This window comes from Glycine soja, unplaced genomic scaffold, assembly GCF_004193775.1.
Source record: "Glycine soja cultivar W05 unplaced genomic scaffold, ASM419377v2 Super-Scaffold_110, whole genome shotgun sequence".
NCBI classification, from domain to species: domain Eukaryota; kingdom Viridiplantae; phylum Streptophyta; class Magnoliopsida; order Fabales; family Fabaceae; genus Glycine; species Glycine soja.
Window position 1 is genome coordinate 170,615 of NW_021143571.1, and position 25,691 is coordinate 196,305.

The 25,691-nt window shown below is 39.6% G+C and overlaps 2 protein-coding genes across 2 annotated transcripts; both read right to left on the reverse strand.

Annotated features, from left to right (window-relative positions):
- Positions 1 to 458: 458 nt before the first annotated feature.
- Positions 459 to 1,506, reverse strand: LOC114404068 (protein MAIN-LIKE 1-like). Its single transcript, XM_028367190.1, has 2 exons — positions 1,002 to 1,506; positions 459 to 829 (listed from the first exon to the last, which is right to left on the reverse strand). The coding sequence occupies exons 1-2, from the start codon at positions 1,504 to 1,506 to the stop codon at positions 459 to 461; spliced, it is 876 nt and encodes a 291-aa protein (XP_028222991.1).
- Positions 1,507 to 11,883: 10,377 nt separating this feature from the next.
- Positions 11,884 to 25,363, reverse strand: LOC114404070 (ATP-dependent zinc metalloprotease FTSH 9, chloroplastic-like). The gene is made up of 13 exons (XM_028367193.1): positions 24,434 to 25,363; positions 23,462 to 23,527; positions 23,214 to 23,348; positions 23,004 to 23,069; positions 17,063 to 17,248; positions 16,884 to 16,970; positions 16,668 to 16,781; positions 16,440 to 16,564; positions 15,312 to 15,420; positions 14,894 to 15,019; positions 13,950 to 14,276; positions 13,750 to 13,873; positions 11,884 to 12,453 (listed from the first exon to the last, which is right to left on the reverse strand). The coding sequence occupies exons 1-13, from the start codon at positions 25,241 to 25,243 to the stop codon at positions 12,329 to 12,331; spliced, it is 2,400 nt and encodes a 799-aa protein (XP_028222994.1). The 5' UTR covers positions 25,244 to 25,363; the 3' UTR covers positions 11,884 to 12,328.
- Positions 25,364 to 25,691: the final 328 nt, after the last annotated feature.

The window sequence follows — 25,691 nt, forward strand, 5'->3', positions numbered from 1 at the left end:
AACATCATCTATGAATGATCTGTGCGCTGTCTTCGTCGTGCCCTAACATAAACATTTCCATCTGAGGTCACACCCCTAGCGATCTTGAGGCAGTCTTTCATGATGTCATGCAACTTTGTGCCTTCCGTGACCATCCTTAGGTTGAGCACACGCTACAACCTTTCTACGACCGCTTCACAAGCATCCTATGACATTCAAAAAATTACATTTATTACAACACTTAAAATAAATAACATTTTATAAAACATTAAAGCAAGTAATCTTACCACTGCATGTCTGGGCAGATCAACTGTCTGGGACGGTCCAGCTTCTGGTGCCACTGGGACCTCCTAGATATCTGGCTCCATGTATGCCTCATGCTGTGGGACAGGTGGATGTTTGGGCTGATCAACTACCTGTGTGGGTGTGATGAATGGATGTGATATCCCAAAGAACCAGTCCATGTAATCTGGTGAACACTACCCAGGCACAACACAAATATGTCCCGCAGCTGCTAGATGGTCCGAGTAATGCATCCACCTGTCGTTCATATCCTCAAATGACAAGTTGGCACTAATAGGTGGTAGAGGGATGGTCTGAACGTAGCCAAATTGTCGCACCACCCTCTCTAGTCGATGTGTGACCATAATGGGACCCCATCTAAGCTCACCCTGAAAGCATGAAATGAGGTCAAACGCCCTAACTCCTTGGTGGTCACCATAAGGCATCCAACATACGTCAGCAATCATTAGTGCATCTATATGTGTCTGGTACAGCGATGTTGTTAATCCCTTCATATAAGCCTTCGTAGTAAGCCATCGGCAGGCACATGGTGACGTCTCATCATACCCTTAATCAATCACACTGTCATGAACACTAGGAAAGTGTTGATATATCCAACACTACAAACATCACATCAACATAAAACAATTGTCAAATAAACATATTAAAAACATATTTATATCATAATCCAATTTAACATATTACAAACATAAAATTTACCTATAATAAAGTAATGTAACCAAGAAGCTGTCGGCCAGTGCTCTGAGAAGCATCATTTAACTTATCATACATATGCACTAGGGCGACAACTCCCCATGCATAGGTCCCACTTTGATCCAAGTCTAGAAATGCGTCTAAATAAACTACATGAACATGTGTTGCACTCTTATTAGCGAAAAGAGTGCAACTAACCAAATGTAGGAGATACGCATGAGCTGCAACAATCCAATGTCGAGCCTCACATCTCCTCTGATACTGTGCAGTCTCAGCTCTAGCCTCCTCATCCGGGACCTCTACCAACTCCACCAACATAATGACCGCCTCGTCCATATGCAGAGGCTCGAAGCTATGGAAGGCGCCTATGATCAGAAGATGAAGCAGTGATGCCACATCATCCAGTGTGATGGTCAACTCTCCTACTGAAAGATGGAAGTTGCTATTCTCCTTGTGCCACCTCTTGACAAAAGCGATATAACTCCCCGATCGCCAGTGTCTACTGAACACGCAATGAAAGGAGTTAATCATGTGGCAATGACTAGCCCTTCAATTTCAGGAGATGACCTCCCAAATTTCTCAACCTTCCTTCTGTGGGAGGCTAACTTCAATTCAAGACATTTCTGAATTGAAGTATAGATGATTCCAAATAACATTAAATAAAAAATTAATTATCACAAACAATTCAACAATAACAAATAATTAAAAAATAACTTTACTTAAAAATTAAAAATACCTCTCCATTCCATATGCTATGTGCAACATGGTCAGCAAGCGAAGTCAGCACTGATGGGTCACATGGCCTACCTGGAAATCCCTCAGCATCATCACCAGCTGATCCCTCAACACCATCACCAGCTAATCCCTCAGCAACATCACTAGCTTTTGCACTAGGTACAGGTACGTCCTCAGTCATCTGAGCAACATCCTCAGCAATAGGGGAAGCTCCCCATTGCCTACATGCAGATGTGGTAGGCCTACACCACTGGGGAACATCATCTGCATGATGATGATCCCGTCTTCCCAGGACTCTGTCTATAACCCTACCTAATGCATGACCTAAACCTCTGGTTCAAACCATGATCTACAAATTCATGTGATCTTACAATGAATAAAACAAACCCCAGGATATGGACAACACATACAAACTCAGCCAAATTATGTGATCTTACAAAATCTTTAATTTTTCATTCTTGATGAACATTTTAAAATTCTCCAAATTTGGAGGATTTTTATATAGTTGTTACTTTAGATTACTCTCATGTTCAAGTGAGGAGGTACTCGATAAGAGTGTGAAAAGAAGATAGCATACCTAATAAGGAGAAAGGTTATGGTATTGTATATTGGCTTAGGACCACAGCAAGTGAGGTTAGGTGAGTTGATCAAAGAAGTATAGATGTGATGGAGATCTTTGGGAGTGTCAATTTTGGGATGCAAATTTGGAGTACCAAATACCAATGTCTGGATCTGGAATGCCAATATCAAGATACTATTTATGTGGTGGACTGAATTATTTGTTTTTCTACTGGGCCTAATATTAGTCCAGAACATCAAGCATCTCTTCCCTATAACTTGCAACAACAAAAAGAGATACATTATTGTGGCAGAAAATTATATATACCTAATAAGGAGGTATGAAAGGTTCGGACTTCAGATAACTAAGCAATGAAATCCCAACATCCTTCTCTCTTGTTTCTGCTTGATAGTTAAATGTTGTTTGACATGAACTAAACTGTGGCCTAGTTACCAAGTTATAATAGTTTGACATGAAGTAAAACGTGGCCTAGTTAAGTAATAATGACTTTCAAAGGGTCTTGGTTGAATATACATACTCATCAAGAACTAAACTAAACCCTATTTATTCAGTTCCTGTAAGCTAGCATATCATTCTAGATTAAAAATTATACATAGAGATTTGAGGGCAAGCAATGTCTTCCTAGATGCAAAGATGAATTCAAAAATATTAGACTTTGGTTTGGCTAGAATATATAAAGGCGAGGATGAAGTTAATACCAAAATAGTTGTTGGCACATAGTAAGTATGCCTAATAGTACTTGATATTATCAGCATATTGTTTGCTTTGAGAATTAACTCTTGTGTGATCTAAATAAATAAAGTGGCTATGATACCTAGCTTTCGAGGGCTAGGGAACCTCCACGAAGCGAGAAGCCTGCGAAAAGCTTAAGGGACTCGCAGGGAAGAAGACGCGAGCTCCGAGAGAGAAAGCTTAGAGAAGAAGAACTCGAGAGGGAAGAGAAGAAGCTTCTGGATATTATTTATGTATCTCTTTGAAGTTAGTAACAGCTTATTTATATGTCTGAGGAGCCATATCTAACCGCAACGGGTTAGTAGCAACTAACCCTAACCAACTATGCCACTACTAACTACCCTTCCCGCCTAAAGATCACATGATCAGCTTCTACCCAAGCCCATTCACCCTAACTGGTAAACGTCCCAGTGCTTAGGTAACTGCCTCACTCTCCTCGAACGTCGTCGTTGCATGGCTTCGTCTTCCATGTTCATATCATCCCCCCTCTCTTCAAACAAAACCTTGTCCTCAAGGTTGTGGTGTTCTTTCAACTGTTGCCAGTCTTCCCACGACGCGTTGTCGGGTGATAACCCTTCCCCCTGCACCAGCACCATACATCGTGGGCCATCTTCAGATGGAACCAACTTGGAGTCCAGGATTATCATGGGGGCTGCTGCTGGTTTAGCACTAGCCATGGCCGGTAAGGGGTCCACGTTTGTTGTCGTAGGGTCTCCCACAAAGGCCTTGAGTAAGGAAACATGAAAGATAGGGTGAATGCGACTGTGGCTGGGAAGTTTCAGATGATACGAAACCTTGCCCATCCTCTCCACCACCGCGAATGGCCCATAGTACCTCTTTGCCAACTTTGAGTATGATGTCTCAGAAGCTGAGGTTTGACGATGAGGTCAAAGTTTGACTAACACCCAGTCCCCGATATTGAACTCTTGAGGTCGTCTGCGTGCGTCCACTGTCTGCTTCATCTTCTGCTGTTCCCTGAGCAGTTTCCGGCGGAGCAGCTTCAAAACCTCGTCGCGTTGGCTGAGCATCTCATCCACCGTGTCGACAGACGATGTCCCCTCCAAATATTCTGGAATAGCTTGTGGTTTCTGGCAGTAGATGATCTCGAACGGTGTTATCCCCATGCCTGAGTGGCATGAAGTGTTGTATGACCACTCAGCCCATAATAGGAACTGCCCCCACGACGTTGGCTTATGGTGGACGAAGGCCCATAAGTACTGCTCCACGACCCGATTCGGGACCTCCGTCTGGCCATCTGTTTGTGGATGGTACGAGGAACTAAGACGAAGCTTGGTACCACTGAGTTCAAATAGCTCCCTCCAGAACTTACTCACGAACAATGGGTCTCTATCCGATATGATGCTACGGGGCAAACCGTGAAGACGAGTCACCATAGCTGTGAACAGCTCCGTCACCTTCCTTGCAGAGTGCTTAGTGGGTAACATGCCCAGATGAAGACCCTTCGAAAAGCGATCCACTACTACAAAAATGCATGTATAGCCTTTATATAAAGGTAAGCCCACAATGAGTCTGTGCTTAAATCTTCCCACGGCCGATATGGTATCGGAAGAGGGCACAATAACCCTGCTGGTTTACGGTTATCGTACTTGGTAAGTTGACACGTGACGCAGGCTGCGACGAAGGTGTGTACATCACTGCGCATGGAGGTCCACGTGAAGTTCTCCTGCAACCTCTGAAATGTCTTCTGAGTCCCATAGTGACCTCCTGTCGGCGTACTGTGGAATTCTTCCATTAATAACGGGATGATGGAAGATCCTGTGGGAAGCCAAATGCGTTGTTTATGAAGAATCAATCCATTCTCGACCCTATATTCAGATGCTACGTCGAGGTCCTTTTGGATCTTTTCCTACAACGCTAGAAATTCCTGGTTTGTGGCTAACTCCTTCTTAAGGTCAATAATGAAGGAGAACTGTGGCACTGAGAGTAAGTACAAGGAAGCCTTGGCGTCTTCTCCGGCAACCCTTGATAAAGCATCTGCAACCCCGTTCTCGCGTCCCGGCCGATACTGGATAGTGTATTCGAATCCCAATAGTCGAATCAGATACCGATCTTGCTCCGGTGTCTGCACTACCTGAGTCATCAAATCCCGTAAGCTTTGGTGATCAGTGAGAATCACAAAGGGGTGGCCCAACAAATAGTGGCGCCACTTTTTAACGGCCATCGTGATAGCTGCAAGATCACGAATATATGTAGACGATGCTGGGAGTTTGGGGCAAAACTCTTTACTGAAGATTGCTATGGGGTGACCCGCCTGAGAAAGAACTGCCCCGACGCCAGTATCGGACGTGTCGGTCTCCACCACTAATGGAATATCAAAGTTGGGCAGTGCAAGAACAGGTGTCGTGGAGACTGCCTTCTTCAAAGTGTTGAACGCCTCGATAGCCAACTCCGACCACCAGAACTGACCCTTGCACAGTAACTGTGAGAGAGTTGCGGAAATCTTAGCGTAACCTTTAATAAACCTTCTATAAAATCCTACCAAGCCAAGGAAGCTGCGTAAGGCTTTGACTGTTTGTGGTAGAGGCCATTCCTGAATCGCTTGTAGCTTTTCTGGCACTGGTTCGATGCCTCTTCCGGAGACCTTGTGCCCCAAATACTCGAGTTGGTTCTAAGTAAAGGTACATTTGGTACGTTTCAAAGAGAATTTCCCTGAGAGTAAGAGCTGGAACGCATTTTCCAGGTGAACTAAGTGGTCTGTCATCATTTTGCTGAAGACGAGCACATCATCGAAGAAGACGATGATGAACTTGCGCAGGAAAGGATGAAAAATTTTATTCATGGTTGCTTGGAATGTAGAAGGCGCGTTACACAGTCCAAAGGGTATTACTCTAAACTCGTAATGCCCTTGATGCATTCGAAATGCAGTCTTGTTGATGTCTTCTTCCTTCATCATAATTTGGTGGTATCCTTGCATCAAATCCAACTTGGAAAACCACCATGCGCCGCCTAGCTCATCCAACAACTCATCTATGGTTGGTATAGGAAACCTGTCTCGTATTGTTATGGCGTTAAGGGCTCGATAATCAACACAAAACCTCCATGACCCGTCCTTTTTCTTCACTAGCAGCACTAGAGACGAAAAGGGACTGGCACTGGTGCGTATGAATCCCTTATTCAGCATAGAGCTTATCTAATCTTTGATTTCCCGTTTCTAATAATGGGGATACCTATATGGTCTTACATTTACTGGTGCTGCTTCGGGTAGAATGTTAATGGCATGATCAATGTCCCTCGACGGTGGGAGATCCACTAATGGATGGAATATCTGCGAATATCGATCAAGCAGTTCCTCGATCTCCTGAGGTACTGGAATAATCTCCTGCTGGGAGGGCGTGTGTGTTTCTAGTCGAATGTGGAACATCATACTGGTTCCCTTTGTATGTATCAGGCGACGTAGCTGAGAGGAAGATACAGATTCTAGAGCTTGTTCATGCTCGCCGTGTAACTCCACCAGATGGCCGGCGGCCATGAATTTCATTGTCAAGGTTGTGTAATCCGTTAATACTGGCCCCAACGTTTTCAACCATTGTACTCCCAAGACCAAATCGGCCCCGCAAATCGGTAGAACATGGAAATCGATAACAAAAGGGTGTTGTTGAATAGTTACCTCGACATCAGAACACGTTTGCTGGCACTGAAGCTCCTCACCATTGCCAACAGTGACCCTTAATGGAGAGGTCGTGTTCGTGTTTAGCCCTACTGTCATGACCACCCTGTGATGCACAAAATTGTGCGTGCTACCTCTATCTGTTAGTATACTCACAAGTTGCCCACAGATGTATCCCTGCATGCGTAATGTTTCCGGTACCACTTTTCCCGATAATGCATTAAAACTAAGTTGTGCTGGTGGAGGTTCTGGTACGGATTCCGGTAAGGTAGACTGTTGCTCGTGAGGCTCGGATGTTGTGTCATCATCTTCCATAATGAGTAGGAAAAGAGAAGAAGAGCATTTATGTCCTCTCGAATATTTCTCGTTGCATTGAAAACACAATCCCTTCTTTCGTCGTATTGCTAGTTCCTACGGCGTGAGACGTTTGAAAGGAACGTTGGAAGAAGTAGTGCGCATTGGTGTAGGTAACAGAGGAGGAGTTGAGGATGACGTAGGCAATAGAGGCTGCCTGGAACCTGAGGAAGCTCCAACTGAAGGTCGAAATGACTTTCGCGCATCATTCTGCTTTTCCTCGTGCAACCTGGCATATGCCACAGCTTGGCTCATCGAAACCGGTTGTAGTACTTGGACCTCTCGGCGAATTGCCGGTGTGAGGCCCGAGATAAAGCAACTCAGGGCCATTGACGGAGGTAGTCCGATAATTCGATTTGCTAAAGCTTCGAATTCAAAGAGGTAGTTATTTACCGTGGTTCGCTACTGCAATCTGCATAATAAGCCTGTTGGATCTTCGTATGTGGTGGACGCGAATCGAGAGTGAAGAGCATGAAGAAATGCCGGCCAGGACGATAGCTGACCATTTCGATGCATCCATTGAAACCACACTAATGCCTGACCTTCCATATAGAATGATGTGATCATGAGTCTTTCATGATCTGGTGTTGTGTGATACTCGAAGAACTGCATTATCTTGAAGATCCAGCCAGTGGCGTCGGAGCCGTCGAATCTCGGCACATCGAGCTTCATCCGATGCGGTGCTGTGTGCGAACTTGATGCCGGAAACGAATTCGCCTCTGGTTGCACTTGCTGTGGATTATACCTTTTTGCTTCGAGATGAGCTAAACATTCCGATAGAGTCTCCATCTTCGCCTCGACTGTTGCTGCAAATTTTGCAAATAATTCCTCCATTTTTTCCGATGAAAGAGCTTTGGATCTTGTTCCTTCCGCCATACCTTTAACCACGTGCTCAATGAAAGCACCAATGATACCTAGCTTTTGAGGGCTAGGGAACCTCCACGAAGCGAGAAGCCTGTGAAAAGCTTAAGGGACTCGCAGGGAAGAAGACGCGAGCTCCGAGAGAGAAAGCTTAGAGAAGAAGAACTCGAGAGGGAAGAGAAGAAGCTTCTGGATATTATTTCTGTATCTCTTTGAAGTTAGTTACAGCTTATTTATATGTTTGAGGAGCCATATCTAACCGCAAGGGGTTAGTAGCAACTAACCCTAACCAACTATGCCACTACTAACTACCCTTCCCGCCTAAAGATCACATGATCAGCTTCTACCCAAGCCCATTCACCCTAACTGGTAAACGTCCCAGTGCTTAGGTAACTGCCTCACTCTCCTCGAACGTCATCGTTGCATGGCTTCGTCTTCCACGTTCATACCAGGCTACATGTCCCCGGAATATGCAATGGATGGACTATTTTCTGAGAAATCAGATGTCTATAGCTTTGGTGTTTTGTTATTGGAGATTATTAGTGGAAAAAGAAACACTAGTTTTCGTAATCATGACCAGTCTCTCAGCCTTATAGGATATGTAAGTCTCTTCCTACCTCAGAACCTTCTTATTTACCTATCCCTTTTTTTGTTGCGAATTATTCCATTCATTTTCACACATGTTCTATGCTGCTGTAACTTAGGCGTGGAATCTATGGAACGAAGACAATATTAGGTACTTGGTTGATCCAGAAATATCAGCTTCATGATCAGATAGTCATATTTTGAGGTGCTTTCACATAGCTTTTCTATGCATGCAAGAAGTTGCAAAAACTAGGCCAACTATGACTACTATACTTTCGATGCTTAATAGTGAGATTTCCCATCTCCTTCCTCCTAGGCAAGTTGGATTTGTTCAGAAGCAAAGTGTTGGACCTTGTGGCCTCAATAATCTTAAGAGGGATAGGCTTAGAATGCAGAAGAAGCAACAACAATCAATTTAATAATGTTCTATAAACATGCAAGGCAAAATTAATTGCAATAACATAAATGATATAAGGGAACAGAGAGTGCAAACTCAGATTTATACTGGTTCGGCCACTTCCTGTGCCTACATCCAGTACTCAAGCAACCCACTTGAGATTTTCACTATCTTTGTAAAATCCATTACAAAGTCTGAACCACACAGGGACAACCCATCCCTTGTGTTCAGGAATCCTTTACAACAAGAGACTCACAATCTCTTAACCAATCTCATTGAATAAGAAGAATGGAAGAAGAATTCTCTCTTCAAGAGAAGAATATTACAATGAAGATCATGTAAGAATCCTTATAGATTTTGCAAGTGTTTGGTCAAGGATTTCTTTTGAGAGAGCATTTGACAATGAAGTTCTTTTGGAATCTCTCTCATTGTCTTTTGAGAGGATAAGACATTTTTGTCAAGCAAAACTCTCTCTTCAATTTCGTCCCAAGTCACACATATATATAGGCCTTTGATGGCCATTCAAAATCCAAATGATAAGATGTGACTGTTGGCGATATTCCTTGAAAATCCTCTCTGGTAATCGATTACAGAATTAGTGTAATCATTACACAATTTTTTTTCTTGAACAGTTGGTACCCTTCATTTAAAATTTGAATTTCCAACGTTCAGAGTCTCTGGTAATCGATTACATATGATGTGTAATCGATTACACACTTTTAAACCATTGGTAATCGATTACATGTATTGGTAATCGATTACATGTGCCTTGAATGACTTGAAACCTTTCATTGTGAGGCAAGGCTTGATCTTGAAGAAATCTTGAATCAAGGCTTTGTTTGTTGAAACAATCTTGTATTAATCTTGAAGCAAAATGAGCCTTGTTTGATTCTTCTTTTGACATCATCAAAATCATGTATACATACATTCACACAAAGTTCATCTAGTTTAGAGTCTTCTTCTCAGGAAAATTAGTGTAACTCCAACAACCATGTAACTCTTATGGACATGCAAGCCAAATAACCATATGGAATCATTTATAGACTAACAGTATTCTTTTATAGACTATCAGAAACCCTTAAACTTGTTAGAATTGGGAACTTTGAGGATTTGACTTTTCTGGACTTCTAATATAACAATAATTCTTTCAAGATGGCATTTAATAAAACTAACTTGCAGTAGTGCTAAGTAAAATAGATTAAGGATATGTTCAATTAAATAAAAGAGAAGTGAGTTGATCAAATATCTACAATAAAAAAAACACTTAACAATACAAGTTTTTGGAAAGAATAAATGACAATGGACCAAATCTAAAATACAGAAAAATAAAATGGTCAATATTGGTATACTTACTATATGCAAACAATATGTTTACTTCCATGATGTTTTTAGTCTTGGTTTGAGAATTAACTCAGAAGTCATGGTCATCATGGAAACTTCCATGAAACATATTTTCAACCAAGACTAAAATCATTTTTTTCAACTTAATAATATACTAACTCTATTATTTAATTATCTTACAACTAAACTAAACCCTAACCTAAACCCTACAACTAAATTTATAAGAAAAATTAACAAAAAAACATTCAAAGCTTCATACGGATGAACGTCACAAATTCAGTAACACATACGGATGAAGTACATCCATATGTATGAACCCTAATCCTATTCCATAAATTCCTTAGTCCTCTAACCTCTAAGTCATCTACCCTACAACAATAATCACCTTAAAGGCCATTAACGGGTAAGAAAAGGAAACTAACCTCGACAGCGGAGAAGATGCACACAAATGCAGGTGGAAATGGCCGCGGAAAGGAAGAAGATGCGCAAGAAGCACAGGACACCAACCAGCACAAAGAAGAAGAAGAATCGGAAGAAGCATAGTGTTGTGCTGGGTGCGACTTTTTTATTTAAATTAAAGCCAAGGACATTTTTGTCCATTCAGTAAAAGTGTTGGGTGCACTAGCAATAGTGATAGGTGCACCTAGCAAGTCTCTTCTACAAATGTTACTAGCAATTTGGACAAAATATTTTAGGGAACTGCTTTGGACACCAATATTTTTGCTGGTATACCCAGTAATTTCCCAAAATGGCAAAACTGCCCTTATAGGCATGTTGGGTTATAAATAGCATATTCTTTTTTTTATTTTTTTATTTCTGGAGTGCTTTTTTGTTTTCATAATCCTTCACTCTGTAACTGAAACTTGCTAGACATGTAACATATGCAGACAATCCCTCTAAAGCAACTCCCAATATTTTAGACTAAACGCGTGTAGACAATCAAATGCATATTTGTTAGAATCTTACTATAGATGCTTGAATCTATGCAATTTTGTTATACAAACCAATCGATTCATGATTCAATATGTTATTTTTCTTTTTTACTTTTCTTGCACCAATTCTCACCATAAACATAAGCTTAAATTGTTAATTGAAAGAAATTGAAGAAACACTTCTAAACTCATCCCATTTGATTAACACATGGCATAGTCCTTGTATATTTCATAGAATCAAACTCTGCACAAACAGACATTTGAAAACAATCACATGCATAGTTATTAGAATCTTATGATGCGCGAATGAATCTATGCTTTTGTATATGAATACAAACCCTACAATTCGTATGATTCAACAATTTATTATTTTTCTTTTTCTTTTTACTTGCACCAATTCTCATGAAAAATATAACGTTAAATTGTTAATCAAAAAGAAATTGAAGAAACACTTGTGAACTTATCTTATTTGATTATTCCACTAATTTATTTATCACTGAGTGATTCAATGCATGCACTCTATTTAATTGCATTGTTCATTCTTATAAAATAAAGGCTTTCCAAACTTTGATATAACTAATAATTGTTTTATAAGACTTCTTGTTAAGTTGTTTTTTATGTATTTCTATTTTAAAATTTTACATTTAACACTATATATCATCTATATGATATAATTGAAGTGATTTTTTACAATTCGATACAAACTCTGATTCACGATTCAAAAATTAGCTCAATTATTCACAATTGGAATCTCAACAGATAATGATCACATGTAACATAAATAATTGCCTGTAAAACAAATTCCGAAAAAATATTTTGGAGTAACACATAGTAGAGTCGTTGTATATATCGTAAAATCAAACTGTACACAAATTTGCAGAAATCACATGTAACAAATAATCGTCAGTGTAAAACAAATTCATATACCAACATGCATGTTGTAAAGGTGGCACCAGTTAAAGAATTGTGACACCTGTGAAGAGGTATTGATGTGTGTATACTTGCATATTCCCATCTCCCATGGATTTGGACATTTGGTCGAGTGTATACTTGTTAAAAATGATGCCAAAATTCACCTTACAGGGATATACAAAGTTGTAAAGGTGAATTCATGCTATTTGATATATAACTTCACTGGCTTCAGAGCAATGGTGTCAATTCATAACCCAATTTCAGTCCACAAAGCTAGCATAATAAGCTCTCAACTGTCAGGAACCTGTCTGCGATGGAAGAAGAGGTGGCTGTGTACCTTTGACAAAGGTGGCAAGCTCTGTTGGTGCGACAACCAATCTTAACCACTTCTGTAGCTCTTCACCCTCAACTTTCTCCTTTTCTGAAGAATAAGCACCATTAGAACATGATAGCTAAGCCAAAATGAAGTGGTTCAACAACATCATTATCATTATCATACATTCATGGAAGCAAATGATGCTAACATCCAAAATTAAATAAAATCCCTTCACATAACCATTGTATTGAATAATAAACTTCAGGTCAAATGAACTTGCCCAAATCTAATCTCTATTCTTATTTGATTGGTTACAAGAGTTCAAAATCCAAATCTAAAATATAATTCTTCTATGAAATTTCAACTGATGGTGTAATGACATAAATAAAAATACAAACACATGCATGTTATGGTAAGATGAGTACTAGTTCACAGTTCACACTCCAAGCCAAACAGCTAATGTTAGGGAGCACGTAAACAAGGTAGTCAAACTAAATATTCTACTCAGGATCAGGAAGGGAAAACATGATTGTAAGATCCTACAAACTAAATCTCTCTCTCTACCTATATATATATACACACACACACACACGTTATATGTTTGTTTCCATTATATAATATGTATTAATGTTTTTTATAAATATTTTTAAACATTATAGAGTACCTTATAGTATTGTAATGGTATAATATATGATTAATAATTAAAAAAATGACAAAAAAAACTTCCCCAATTACACGACTGTTTGGGACGGAGTGGGCCAATTTGTGTCCAGGACCAACACCCTTCTCACCCCATAAAAACCCTAGCCTCTTTCTAGCTTGATCAGTCATCACCTTTATGACCAAGAAAAAAGAAAAACTGGCTTCTTCTCCCATCAGAAGCCACCTCCTCCTCGGCCAACCATTTTGCATCACCTTAAGCTGCAGAACAGGGGCTATCCAAAAACAGTACAGGTCTCAGCTTTTCTGGCAATGATGCAAATCAGCAGTCACAAAGCTCAAAAATTAATCATGAATTGGACCTGCTTCAGCAACTCGAAAAAATTGCATGTGGAAATCACATGTTCCCATGATTTTGCGATTCTACTGACTCTGCTCATTTGCAATTCTGAGCATGCATGAACTGGCTTAGGCATGGCGAAAGCATAGAATCGTGCGATTCTACGAGTCAACTCATGATTTTGACTACTATACATGTAACACTGATGTCAAGAGTTATGTACTTGAACATTCAAGTATAATTCATCATATTCTTTGTTTAAACAGTACAACTTTAACCCTAAACATATCTATTAATCATTTAAAAATGTTAAAAGATATTGCATGTATTCATTGCTATTATTTGGCAATCATTAAAACACTGCAATATCACCAAACATTAAAAACAGTACGTATAATTACCTTCCAAATCAGCACCAAGACCATCCAAAACAGCAGGATTGGCTCGGATAATGGAAAGTGCTATAGCCAGTGCAGACTGCAGTAATGTTTGCACCTCTTTTTGAACAAGATCAACAAGATGTCCCTGTTGTTTTCCAACTAAAATCAGCATATGCAAGAAATTGAATAGGAAGAAGTAAAAAGTTACTGAATTGCAGGACCTGATCCCTTCCCCAAGGAACAGCAGCTCCCCCAGAATCATCAATTCCACCACTAGAAAGAGTGGCTATTGAAACAGGGCCTATGGTCTGATTAAGACCATATTCAGCTATAGCCTTGTATGCCATGTCAGTTGCTTGTCGTATGTCATCAAGTGCACCTGTTGACACCCGACCAGAAAAAACAACTTCTTCAGCTGCACGTCCTCCAAGAAGGGTCACCAGGCGACCATGCAACTCATCGACAAATAGCAAGTATCTATCCTCAGTTGTTGGAGGAATATAAGTAAAGCCCAAAGCCCCTCCTGACCTTGGCAATATACTTAGTTTCTGATGACAAACACAAGATATTAAGGCACTGAATCATCCTTAAAGTATTTAAGGACTAATAATGTGCAACATAGAGATTTCCAAGATACAACTTATATACACAAGTAGGCTGCAAATTTTAAGGAGTAACTTCTACAACTGTGAGTGAAAATATTCATTTACCAATAATATGATGATTAATAAACAAAATGAAACCCAACCCAAACTTAATGGAGCACATTATATGTATTACTTTGCTTCTGGAAGTCTCCTATCTAAGTTTTAAACAATTTCACCTTTTTTTATTTATCAGATATCACATCCAGAACTTTATACGTTACTCACCAAAACAGCCAATACAGATAAGCAAAATAATTTCTGGTCGCAGAACAATATGCAAAGAATCTCAAAAGCACAGCCAATATGAACTAGAAATCATCAGTCTTCAAGGTAACTTCAAAAAACATAAATACAGTAATTCTAGTCACCGGCTAACATACTAAGAATCCCAAAAGCATAGCAAGTGAATTCCAAAATTTCAAAATAGGCAAATATGCGTAATACAAGTTCAATCTGCATATCTGTAATGGCAGTGACATTTTTTAGTTTCCAGTAATAGAGCATCTTCAACAGTTTACCTCAACACGTGGCTGTCCAGGAAGAAGCTTCGCAACTGCAGTACCTACTACAGCATGACCAGCCTCATGTCGTGCAACTACAGCCTTCTCACTTCCTCGCAACTTGGCAGTCTTCTTCTCTATGCCCTAAAACAAATAATTTGGTTCATATTTAACACAACCAATTGCAAAACTGAAATTTTCAATTTTACGTTCATTTGACAGTTAGAAAAATCTGACTAAACTACATGTGTTAACAGTCAAGTGTGCAAAAACTAGATACATAAAAAGTGTGAATGTTGGTCATCACAAGAATACAAGTTAGACTACTTTTATCCATAGTTCCATACCATACAACTATGTCCAACTGTTCGAGTAAGGTACTAAAGACCATATAATTAGAGCAACTTATAGACCCCCATGAGCAAGTGTGACTTACAGCTATAGATCTCTCTACAGCTTGGACGAAATCAAGTTTCTCCACCACAACTTTATTTTGTCTTCCAGCCAGTAAAGCAGCCTCATTTACTAGGTTTGCAAGATCTGCTCTGTAATGATGTAAATAGCAAGGTAGTCAAAATATGGATTTACCTTCGATCAAAAAGGGGGTAAAAAACATAAATAGAATCGTAAGATTTTACAAAAGTCATATACATTTGAAAATATGCATATAAATTCATATGCATATTAGTACATATAACCAATATTCCATAAATGTCATGCATCATATTCACAAGTCATAACCCATAAAGTAGTATAAAACTTCACAACTCCAAAACAAAAGTACACAACACATCAAGTTTTTGTCAAGTTATAAATAGAAGGCATAAAACTTAAACACCAAAAGTAAGTAGTAATATTCTAATCCTAAAATCTAGATGTCTAACTAACAAATGTGTCACATTAAAGTCCCAAGGATCCAGCATTTGATCCTCATCTTCAGCTCCATCAATAGGTGTGGGGAACAAGAAGAGAGTAAGAGAGGATGGGTTCAAACAGTATCAGCAAAAGCAAAAAAACTCAAACCTATCAATGGTGAACCAAGAAGAAATTCAAGCAAAAAAGAGAACAGAGACAAAATTGTGGCTGGTGCAGAGAATAGAACTTCCAACACAGCTGGCTTAGACAGAGGAGGAAGAAGAATGGCAGTTAGGGGTCAGTTTCCGTTGTTATAGATGGTTCATGAATCGTGAAGAAGAAGCAGCTCGATGTTAGGGTTCCCAATCACACAAAACGAAGCAGCAGCTTAGAAAAGTTCTGAACCAAATCAGGGATCACTAACTTAAAAAGCGGGTAAAAAATAAAACCAGGTAAAAAAAACCTTTAAAATATATCAGTTTCATGAAATTAAAAAAAAATACAACTTTTGTGATTTTATGACTTGAATCCCGATTTCATTGGCAATTTGAATCTTTCAGAGGGATTATTAAAATACAATTGACTACCATCATAAGTACAACAATATTTTTAGGATCCCACTAGGTGAGGTAATGATGAACCAGTTTTCAACTGAAATTCCAATCTATATTTTCAAAAAAGGGAGAGTAGGCCGGGGAAGCATACTTACCCAGTAAAACCAGTGGTCATACAAGCAATGTCACTGAGGTCAACATTCTTGGCTAAAGGAAGTTCCTTCTTGGAAACATGAACTTTTAGGATGGCTTCTCTTCCAATTCTATCAGGTGCTTCTACCTAAGAATTATGGGCAGTTTGTTAAAGATATGCAATGTGATAATTTTCTATTAATATCAGTATTAAGAGGTAAGGAATTAAAAATTGAAAATAGAATACAGACCATAACTACACGATCAAATCTTCCTGGCCGGCGAAGTGCAGGATCTAAGACATCTGACCTATTAGTAGCTCCAAGAACAATCACCGCAGAATTGCTGTCAAACCCATCCATTTCCTGCAATGCAACTTTAACAAATTACCCTCCTTACAATAGTGTTACTTAAAAATTTGTTTCTTTACATTCACAAGAAACAGAAAATGTCAAAGGAATGCTGACAGTGAGCAACTGATTCAAGGTTTGCTCTCGTTCATCATTGCTGACAATGCGAAATTTTCCATCACGACTTTTAGCCACAGCATCTATCTGCATACCAAAAGATATGTTGATCAGTTTAATATTAAATAATATATGTTGAACAAAGTGATTTCACACAACAAAAGAATATATTTTTATACCTCATCAATAAAGATTATGGACGGAGCTTCCCTTTTTGCCCTTGCAAATAGATCTCTTACACGGGAGGCACCCATGCCAACATACAATTCTACGAACTCACTAGCAGAACAACTTATAAATGGCACATCAGCTTCCCCAGCCACAGCCTTTGCAAGTAAAGTCTTACCTGTGCCAGGAAGACCCACCTGTAAGGTAATCAAGAGAGATATTCACAGCCTAGATGTCAACCTAAAACAATATTAAAAATCCTCAAACATGCAGCAAAGACAAAAGTGAAAACATTTCAAGAATTTATACCCAAGACTACCTATGCTATGCACAACACAATATTGTGTTAGACCTCTTATAAAGAATGTTTATAAGAGAAGGGGGGGAAAATAATTGTTATGTGTTGTCAATTCAATAGCAGTTAGTTTTAATAGGACAGCAGTTACTATTATTAGGAGCAATTTATTAGGAATAGTTAGCAGTTAGTTTTAATAGGACAGCAGTTACTATTATTAGGAGCAGTTTATTAGGAACAGTTATTTTAATTAGGCAGTTATGGGTATGTGTAGAATAAGAAGGGAAAACAAAATCATATTCTGGTTATCCTGAAGATGTGTGGTTTAGACCTTGGGAGGGAGAGAACCAAGCTCTCGAAATCTTGGCTTGTTTGAGTGAATATTTTGATTCTAATTGTTGTAATTCTGTCTCTATTTTGGAAAGAATAATTCCTGCAGAGTGTTTCTATAAAATTTAGTCATTATTATCCAATTTCTATCAACTGGTATCACAGCAGTTTTTGTTTCCAGGGATGGTAGATGGTTTCAACAAGAGGAAAGGATGCACGCGTGGAGTTTCTTGAGTGCGGATTCGAAGGCTTACTAGCCATGCGAGAAAACTGGGAGAAGATCCGCGAAGAAGACAAACAAGAGCGACTGGAAATTCGTAGGCAATTGAATGAATTGGTGGAAACTGTACGCGGAATCACGACGCGTTCTGACAGGGATGAATCGATCAACGGCGACAACCATACCGTGAACGATGACGACACCAGAAAAATTCGCAATCCTCGGAATCGTAAGGAGAGATGGCGAAAACTCGAAATTCCTGTTTTCAATGGGGAGGACGCATTCAGTTGGACAATTCGCGTAGAATGATACTTCGAACTAAAAGGAATGAACGACCCTGAAAAACTACAAGCGATTATGGTGGCGATGGAGGGAAAGGCGTTAACTTGGTATCAATGGTGGGAATTCAGTGTGCACGACCCAACTTGGAGCGAATTCCGGTCCGCGGTGATACGCCGTTTTCAACCATCCATGTTACAAAGTCCATTTGAGTTGTTGCTAAGTCTCAAGCAAACAGGAAGTGCAGAAGATTACCAGGAACAGTTTGAGTTGTATGTCGGTCCTCTCAAATGCACTGAACCAGCGTATTTAAAAGGAATTTTTATGAATGGACTCAAAGAAGTTATACGGGCAGAATTAAAGCTTCATCCAGTTGAGGGATTAACCGAATTGATGGACTATGCACAGAGGGTGGATGAGAAAAATAACTTGCTGAATAAAGGGAATGGTGGAAGTGGAACAAGTTCGGGAACTAAGGCTGGATTCAGAACTTATAATAGCACAAGGACAATGACATGGGAACCAAATGCTAAGGGTCAAACACAAGTGACTTCATCGGTGGGTAGCGCTACAGGGAACTCTAGAACCAATCCTTCCTTTAAAGGGAGGGGTTTTAGGAGTTTGACAGATGCTGAAGTGCTAGATAAAAGAGCCAGGGGGTTATGTTTTAGGTGTGATGAAAAATTTGGTCCTGGTCATATCTGTCCAAATAAACAGTTGCAAGTTTTATTGTTGGAGGAGGGTATGGATGAAGAGTCTACAGAGCAAGAATCAAAAAGGGAAGATGAGATAGAGATGAAGGCTTTACAATTGTCAATTTACAGCATTTCCGGATTAACAATGAAGAAATCCATACTTTATATCAAGTTGTGGGGAACCTTGGGGGACAAAAAAAGTGGTGGTTTTGATCGATTGTGGAGCATCACATAACTTTATATCTTCTCCACTAGTCAAGGAATGTCAAATGATAGTCAAAGAAACCCCACCCTACTATGTGGAGGTTGGAGATGGAAGAAAAATTCCTTGTGAAGGAGTTTGTCCTAAATTGAAGTTAGTCATGCAAGGGTTGGAAATTCATGAAGATTTCTTTGTATTCGAACTTGGTGGAGTGGACATAGTTTTGGGAATGGAATGGTTGTCAAGCCTTGGTGAAATCTGGGCTAATTTCAAGGAATTGATGATTAAAACTCCCCTTGGAAATAACTACCATGTACTCAAAGGAGAACCAGAATTGGCACGAGCTTCGGCTTCATTCAAATCCATTATGAAATCCATTAAGAATGAAGGACAAGGATTTTTCTTGGAATACTAGAATTTGGCGAAAGTAGAAGTTCATGATACCCCCCAGCTAGATTGGGTAAGTGCGGTCTTGAATGAGTATGAAGATGTTTTTCAAGAACCTCAAGGATTACCTCCATCCAGGCGGCATGATCATGCAATTGTTCTCAATAAAGGAGTCAATATTCCAAACCTTAGACCTTACCGGTATCCACATTACCAAAAAAATGAAATTGAGAGGTTAGTAGATGATATGTTTCGCTCTGGTATTATTAGACCTAGCGTAAGTCCATATTCTAGTCCTATTATTTTGATTAAAATGAAAGATGGTGGTTGGCGATTTTGTGTTGATTATAGAGCCCTGAACAAAATAACTGTACCTGATAAGTTTCCAATTCCTATCATTGATGAGTTGCTTGATGAATTGGGGAGAGCCACCATTTTATCTAAATTGGACTTAAGGTTAGGATACCATCAAATCAGAATGAAAGAAGAAGATATTCCAAAGACAGCTTTCAGAACCCATGAAGGTCATTATGAGTTTGTCGTAATGCCCTTTGGACTCACTAATGCACCTTCTACCTTTCAATCCCTCATGAATGAAATGTTAAGACCATATTTGAGGAAATTTGTTCTGGTTTTCTTTGATGACATTTTGGTTTACAGTAAGTCGGTGCAAGAGCATCAAGTTCATCTTCAGGCAGTGCTTGCATTACTAAGGGAGCACCAGTTGTTCGCTAATCAGAAGAAGTGCACTTTTGGCCAAACACAGTTGGAGTATTTGGGGCATATCATTTCAAGGGAAGGAGTAGCAGCAGATCCAAAGAAAATTGCAATTATGATGGAGTGGCCCATTCCAAAAGACCTAGAGGCTTTAAGAGGTTTCTTAAGCCTCACAGGATATTATAGAAGATTTGTTAAGGATTATGGAAAAATTGCTACACCCTTCACACAACTGTTGAAGAAGGATAATTTTCACTGGAATCACGAAGCCCAAATTTCTTTTGAACACTTGAAGTGGAAGATGGCTGAGTTGCCAATACTTACTATTCCAGATTTTTCCAAAGACTTCACACTAGAGACTGATGCTTCAAATAAAGGATTGGGGGTTGTTCTATTACAAGAAGGGAGACCAGTGGCTTTTTATAGTCAAACCTTGTCAGAAAGGGCACAAGCTAAGTCTGTATATGAGAGAGAATTGATGGCTATTGTGATAGCAGTCCAGAAATGGAGACATTATTTAATGGGAAGACATTTCATCATTCTCACTGATCAAAAGAGTCTCAAATTTCTCTCAGATCAAAGAGTTTAAGGAGAGGAACAATTCAAATGGACTTCTAAAGTGATGGGTCTGGATTTTGAAATCCAGTACTGACCTGGACATGAAAATCGAGTTGCTGATGCTCTTTCCAGGAGGATGACCTATGCAGCCCTATCTACAGTGCAGTTTGATGAATTAGAAGAATGGGAGACCGAAGTCCAAAATGATCTGAAATTGCCAGGGCTAATACAGGACTTGATGCAAGATATAAATTCTCATTCGGGCTACACTTTCAAGGATAGGAAGCTGTTTTTTAAAGGAAGGTTAGTGTTGCCTCGAGGATCCTCAAAAATTCCTATGTTGTTGGAAGAATTCCACAATTCAGCCATAGGAGGGCATTTTGGGTTTTTTAGGACCTACAAAAGAATTTCAGCCATTATATATTGGGAGGGGATGAAGAAGGATATTCAGCAATACCTTGCTACTAGTGAAGTTTGCCAAATAAACAAGTATCAAACTTTGTCTCCTACTGGATTATTGCAACCACTACCCATACCTACTCAAGTTTGGGCTGACATTTCCATGGATTTCATAGAAGGTTTGCCTAAGGCTCAAGGTAAGAATGTGATATTGGTGGTGGTGGATCGTTTGACTAAATATGCTCACTTCATTCCTTTGAGTCACCCATTCACTGCAAAAGATGTAGCTGAAAGTTTCATTAAAGAAGTGGTTAAACTACATGGGTTTCCTTCAACCATTGTGTCTGATAGGGATAAGATCTTTTTGAGTAATTTCTGGTCTGAGTTGTTTAAAATGGCAGGTACAAAATTGAAGTTCAGTTCAGCCTATCATCCTCAGACTGATGGCCAAACAGAGGTTGTCAACAGATGTTTGGAAACCTACTTGAGGTGTCTCACCGGGACTAAACCCAAGCAATGGACTACATGGTTAGGTTGGGCCGAATTTTGGTTCAACACCAATTACAATAGCTCCTTGAAATTGACCCCATTCAAGGCTCTTTATGGTAGAGATCCTCCTCATCTACTTAGAGGGACCACTATTCCCTCTGCCGTTGAAGAAGTGAATCAATTCACTCAAGAGAGGGACCAAATTCTACATGACTTGAAGGATAATCTGACAAAACCTCAAGAGCAAATGAAAGCGTATGCTGACCGATCCAGGCGTGCTGTTACCCTTTCTATGGGTGACTGGGTCTATCTAAAACTCCAACCCTATAGGCTGAAATCTCTTGCTAAAAAGAGAAATGAAAAGTTGAGCCCAAGGTTTTATGGCCCGTACCAAATCAAAAAGCAAATCGGCCTAGTTGCTTTTGAATTGGATTTACCACCTGCAAGCAAAATACATCCTGTTTTTCATGCCTCTCTTCTGAAGAAAGCAGTGGCTGCCACAGCTAATCCTCAACCACTCCCTCCGATGTTATCTGAAGATTTGGATTTCCGAGTTTTTCCAGCTGAATTCAAAGCTGTCGTAACAATCCTAATGGTACTGCTGAAGTTCTCATTCAATGGGAAGATCTTCCGGATTTTGAAGTCACTTGGGAATCCGTCGAAGTCATCAAGGAACAGTTTCCCTCATTTCACCTTGAGGACAAGGTGACTCTTTTGGGGGGGAGTATTGTTAGACCTCTTATAAAGAATGTTTATAAGAGAGGGGGGGGGGGAATAATTGTTATGTGCTGTCAATAGCAGTTAGTTTTAATAGGGCAGCAGTTACTATTATTAGGAGCAGTTTATTAGGAATAGTTAGCAGTTAGTTTTAATAGGACAGCAGTTACTATTATTAGGAGCAGTTTATTAGGAACAGTTATTTTAATTAGGCAGTTATGGGTATGTGTAGAATAAGAAGGAAAAACAGAATCATATTCTGGTTATCCTGAAGATGTGTGGTTTAGACCCTGGGAGGGAGAGAACCAAGCTCTCAAAATCTTGGCTTGTTTGAGTGAATATTCTGATTCTAATTGTTGTAATTCTGTCTCTGTTTTGGAAAGAATAATTCCTGCAGAATGTTTCTATAAAATTCAGTCATTATTATCCAATTTCTATGATATTGCTCCTCTTTATTGCAAGTTAATTATTACTTAAATATGAGAAAGAAATGTTAGTGTAACAGTACACAATCCAGTTGGATTTTAGCCCAAGAATTCCCCCACCAAAATTTCACATATGTAACCCATTCTCAGACATTCACAACTACATAGTGTTGGCTAATAGAATATATGGTTTCATCCTGGGATAAGGACAATTATCAGATACTCTAGCTAGAACTTACCAAGAGAACACCACGAGGTGGCCGAGCACCAAGCCTTACATATCTGTCTGGATTTCGCAGAAATTCCTGGCAAGTGAACATCAGCATATTAAAACCCTTTATCACCAGAAAAACTAAAAATGAAAATATAAGATTAAGCTGCATAATAAAAAGCCTCAAAAACACCCTACCGACTGTAAGAGAAGAAAATGATAAAAGAGTCCAGCTTACCACAATCTCTTCTAATTCCTCTTTAGCTTCATCAACACCAGCAATGTCAGCAAAAGTGATTGTTTCTCCTTGCTCAGATGACTTTGTACCAGCAGAAGGGCCTGATTTGCGATTCCATATCTGACCAGCCGTATGCTGCACACAGCATACAATTATTAAGAAAAATGCATCATTTTAAAGCTGCAGGAAACATACGTTGTATAAGAAGGTCCAAGGAATTAAGATGGAGCAAGAATGCAAACTCACACCTGAGAAAAGCTTACAGGGAATCGATGGAGAAGCCCTGCAAGCACAGCAGCATAAAACAAGGCTATCTGTGAATATGAGAATGAAGTCAGTATGCCATATGTAATGGGTCATGTCATATCATTATGGAATCTACCTTGAGAGAACCAAGGAAATTTATAACCAATTGGAACAAGTAGGCGAATATTTTGAACCAGTGATGCAATATTGAATTGATAATGCAATACTAGAGAAAATGAAAGTAACCCGGTCATAAACTACAAATACAAAATAGCATATAGTTAACAAATTTCAAATGGTTTTTTTTTTTTTTTTGTTAATGTGTGCAGATTTTCCTCGTGAAGCCAATATAAAAGTTAGCTTTTATTAAACAAAGTAATCCAATGCTTTAATAAATTAATACTTCAAATGTGGGTGTTGTGGCTTTCTGAAAATTATCCTTCTAAATAGTAAATGATTTACAAAGGATTGGAGCTGCATCCACATCTCTGACTGCTCTTCTCTTCAAGAAGAAGTAAACACTGAAGTACCTAGATTTTACTCCTGCCCCTTCATCATAGTTATTGATATTCAGCATTGACTGAGTGAAATTTTTTTGGTAAAACAAAACAATTGCTTCATTCTGAGAAATAACCATAATTTCTCTTTCAGGTCTCAAAATTTTATATTACTGCAACAAGAACATTAAGCTTCAGAACACCGGCCTGCCCCCAAAAAAGGTAAAAGAAAATAGCTACAAGTGTGATGAGGCTCTTGATATCCATTTCCAGCATCAACCTCCTCACAACAAAAGCCTTATCCCTCCAGGTGAAGTTGGCAACACGAATGGTACAACGCCAATGCTCTAAACTACATTCTTATATCGAAAAGTTTCCAGCACCACAGTAACAATGCTAGTTCTATCTAGTTTAATTCTCAAACTTCATATATCTCTAAAATCACACACACAGCAAAAATTGCTGCAACCTGCTTACCAGAGCAGAGTTAAAGAATCCGCCAGACCGCTTATCTGGGGAACCAAACTCCACCTTATTGTCCAGCATCTTCTCATAGGGTGTTCTGATATCACTAGGCCTTGTGGTGGTGTAAACTATCCTCCTAGTTGGTGCAACACTTTTCGCCAAAGACTCTGATTCCTGCAACCTAGTAGTACTGCTAGTACTACTTGCAACAACATCACCACCATCATCGTTGCTTGTTCCAACACCAGCCTTCAACTTGAACATAATGTGGACCCCATCAACCTCCACCTTGTGCACCTGGTCACTATTGATCCTACTCAAAAACTCACTATAAGGAACACTTACAAACACCGTCGAAGACCGAGGATCCGACCCGGGTAGCGGAATTCCGGGCCGGAGCAACCGCATAACGAAGAACGCAATCCCAATTTGCATAAGCAGGACCCCAATTTCCTGAGCCTGAATCAGGGGCTGCCAACGCCACCGGCGCCACCGTGACCACCACCCGCCCTTCCTCCGGTTCGAATCGGCGTCTTCATCGCTGCTGCTGCTTCCGGTTTTCTTCTCACCGGAATCCGCCGCGGAATCGGGTTCTCCGGTGGAACGACACACCCATGATGCTCGGTGGCCGACCCTCAAACCAAACCTAAGCGAATCGTTGGATGAAATAGGGCATCGGAAGCGACACGGATTGGGGTTGAAACGATGGAAGGAGTTGTCGATATGGGGAAGGGAAACCCTAGAATTTGCGCGGGAAAAGGGTTTCAATTTGGTGAGGGTTAAGGGAGGGTGATAGCGAAAATGATGCTCTAAGGGTAACATTCGAAGGGAGTGAGTGAGACCCAGAAACGAAAATTCAGAACTTGGAACGTGGGTATTGGAGTTTGCAGAGTGCAACAATGGTGGGTGAGAGAGAGAGAGAAGGTTATTAGAAAGCAAACATTAGCCGTTGGATTGAAGGGAGACTTGGAATATCTGAACCGTCGATTTTCTCGTTTTGGCATATTAGTCAATAGTCAATGCTCATCATCGCTCGTGCCTCATGCTCTCTTTTTCTCTGGTGCGTTTTTTGTTCTTTTGTTGGTTTTCTCGATTTCAAACACATGCTATTGGATTATGCATAAGATTACTATGCGTGATAAAAAATATATATTATCAAAAAATTAAAAATTGAGTTTTGTTCTTTTATAATAGGTTAAGGAAGAAGCAGGACAAAATATGTTACGTCACTCTAAAATGAAAATATTCTTAGTGGATAAGAGTTTGAACT

Excerpts from the sequence above, each read along its gene's own strand:
- LOC114404070 (XM_028367193.1), bottom strand. The coding sequence starts at position 25,243 with ATGTTACCCTTAGAGCATCATTTTCGCTATCACCCTCCCTTAACCCTC. Across the intron at positions 17,249-23,003 it reads CACCTCGTGGTGTTCTCTTG|GTGGGTCTTCCTGGCACAGG; the intron begins GTAAGTTCTAGC and ends ATTACCTTACAG. Across the intron at positions 15,020-15,311 it reads CTGTAGAGAGATCTATAGCT|GGCATAGAGAAGAAGACTGC; the intron begins GTAAGTCACACT and ends TATTTGTTTTAG.
- LOC114404068 (XM_028367190.1), bottom strand. The coding sequence starts at position 1,506 with ATGATTAACTCCTTTCATTGCGTGTTCAGTAGACACTGGCGATCGGGG. Across the intron at positions 830-1,001 it reads CACTGGCCGACAGCTTCTTG|GGTATGATGAGACGTCACCA; the intron begins GTTACATTACTT and ends TGATTGATTAAG.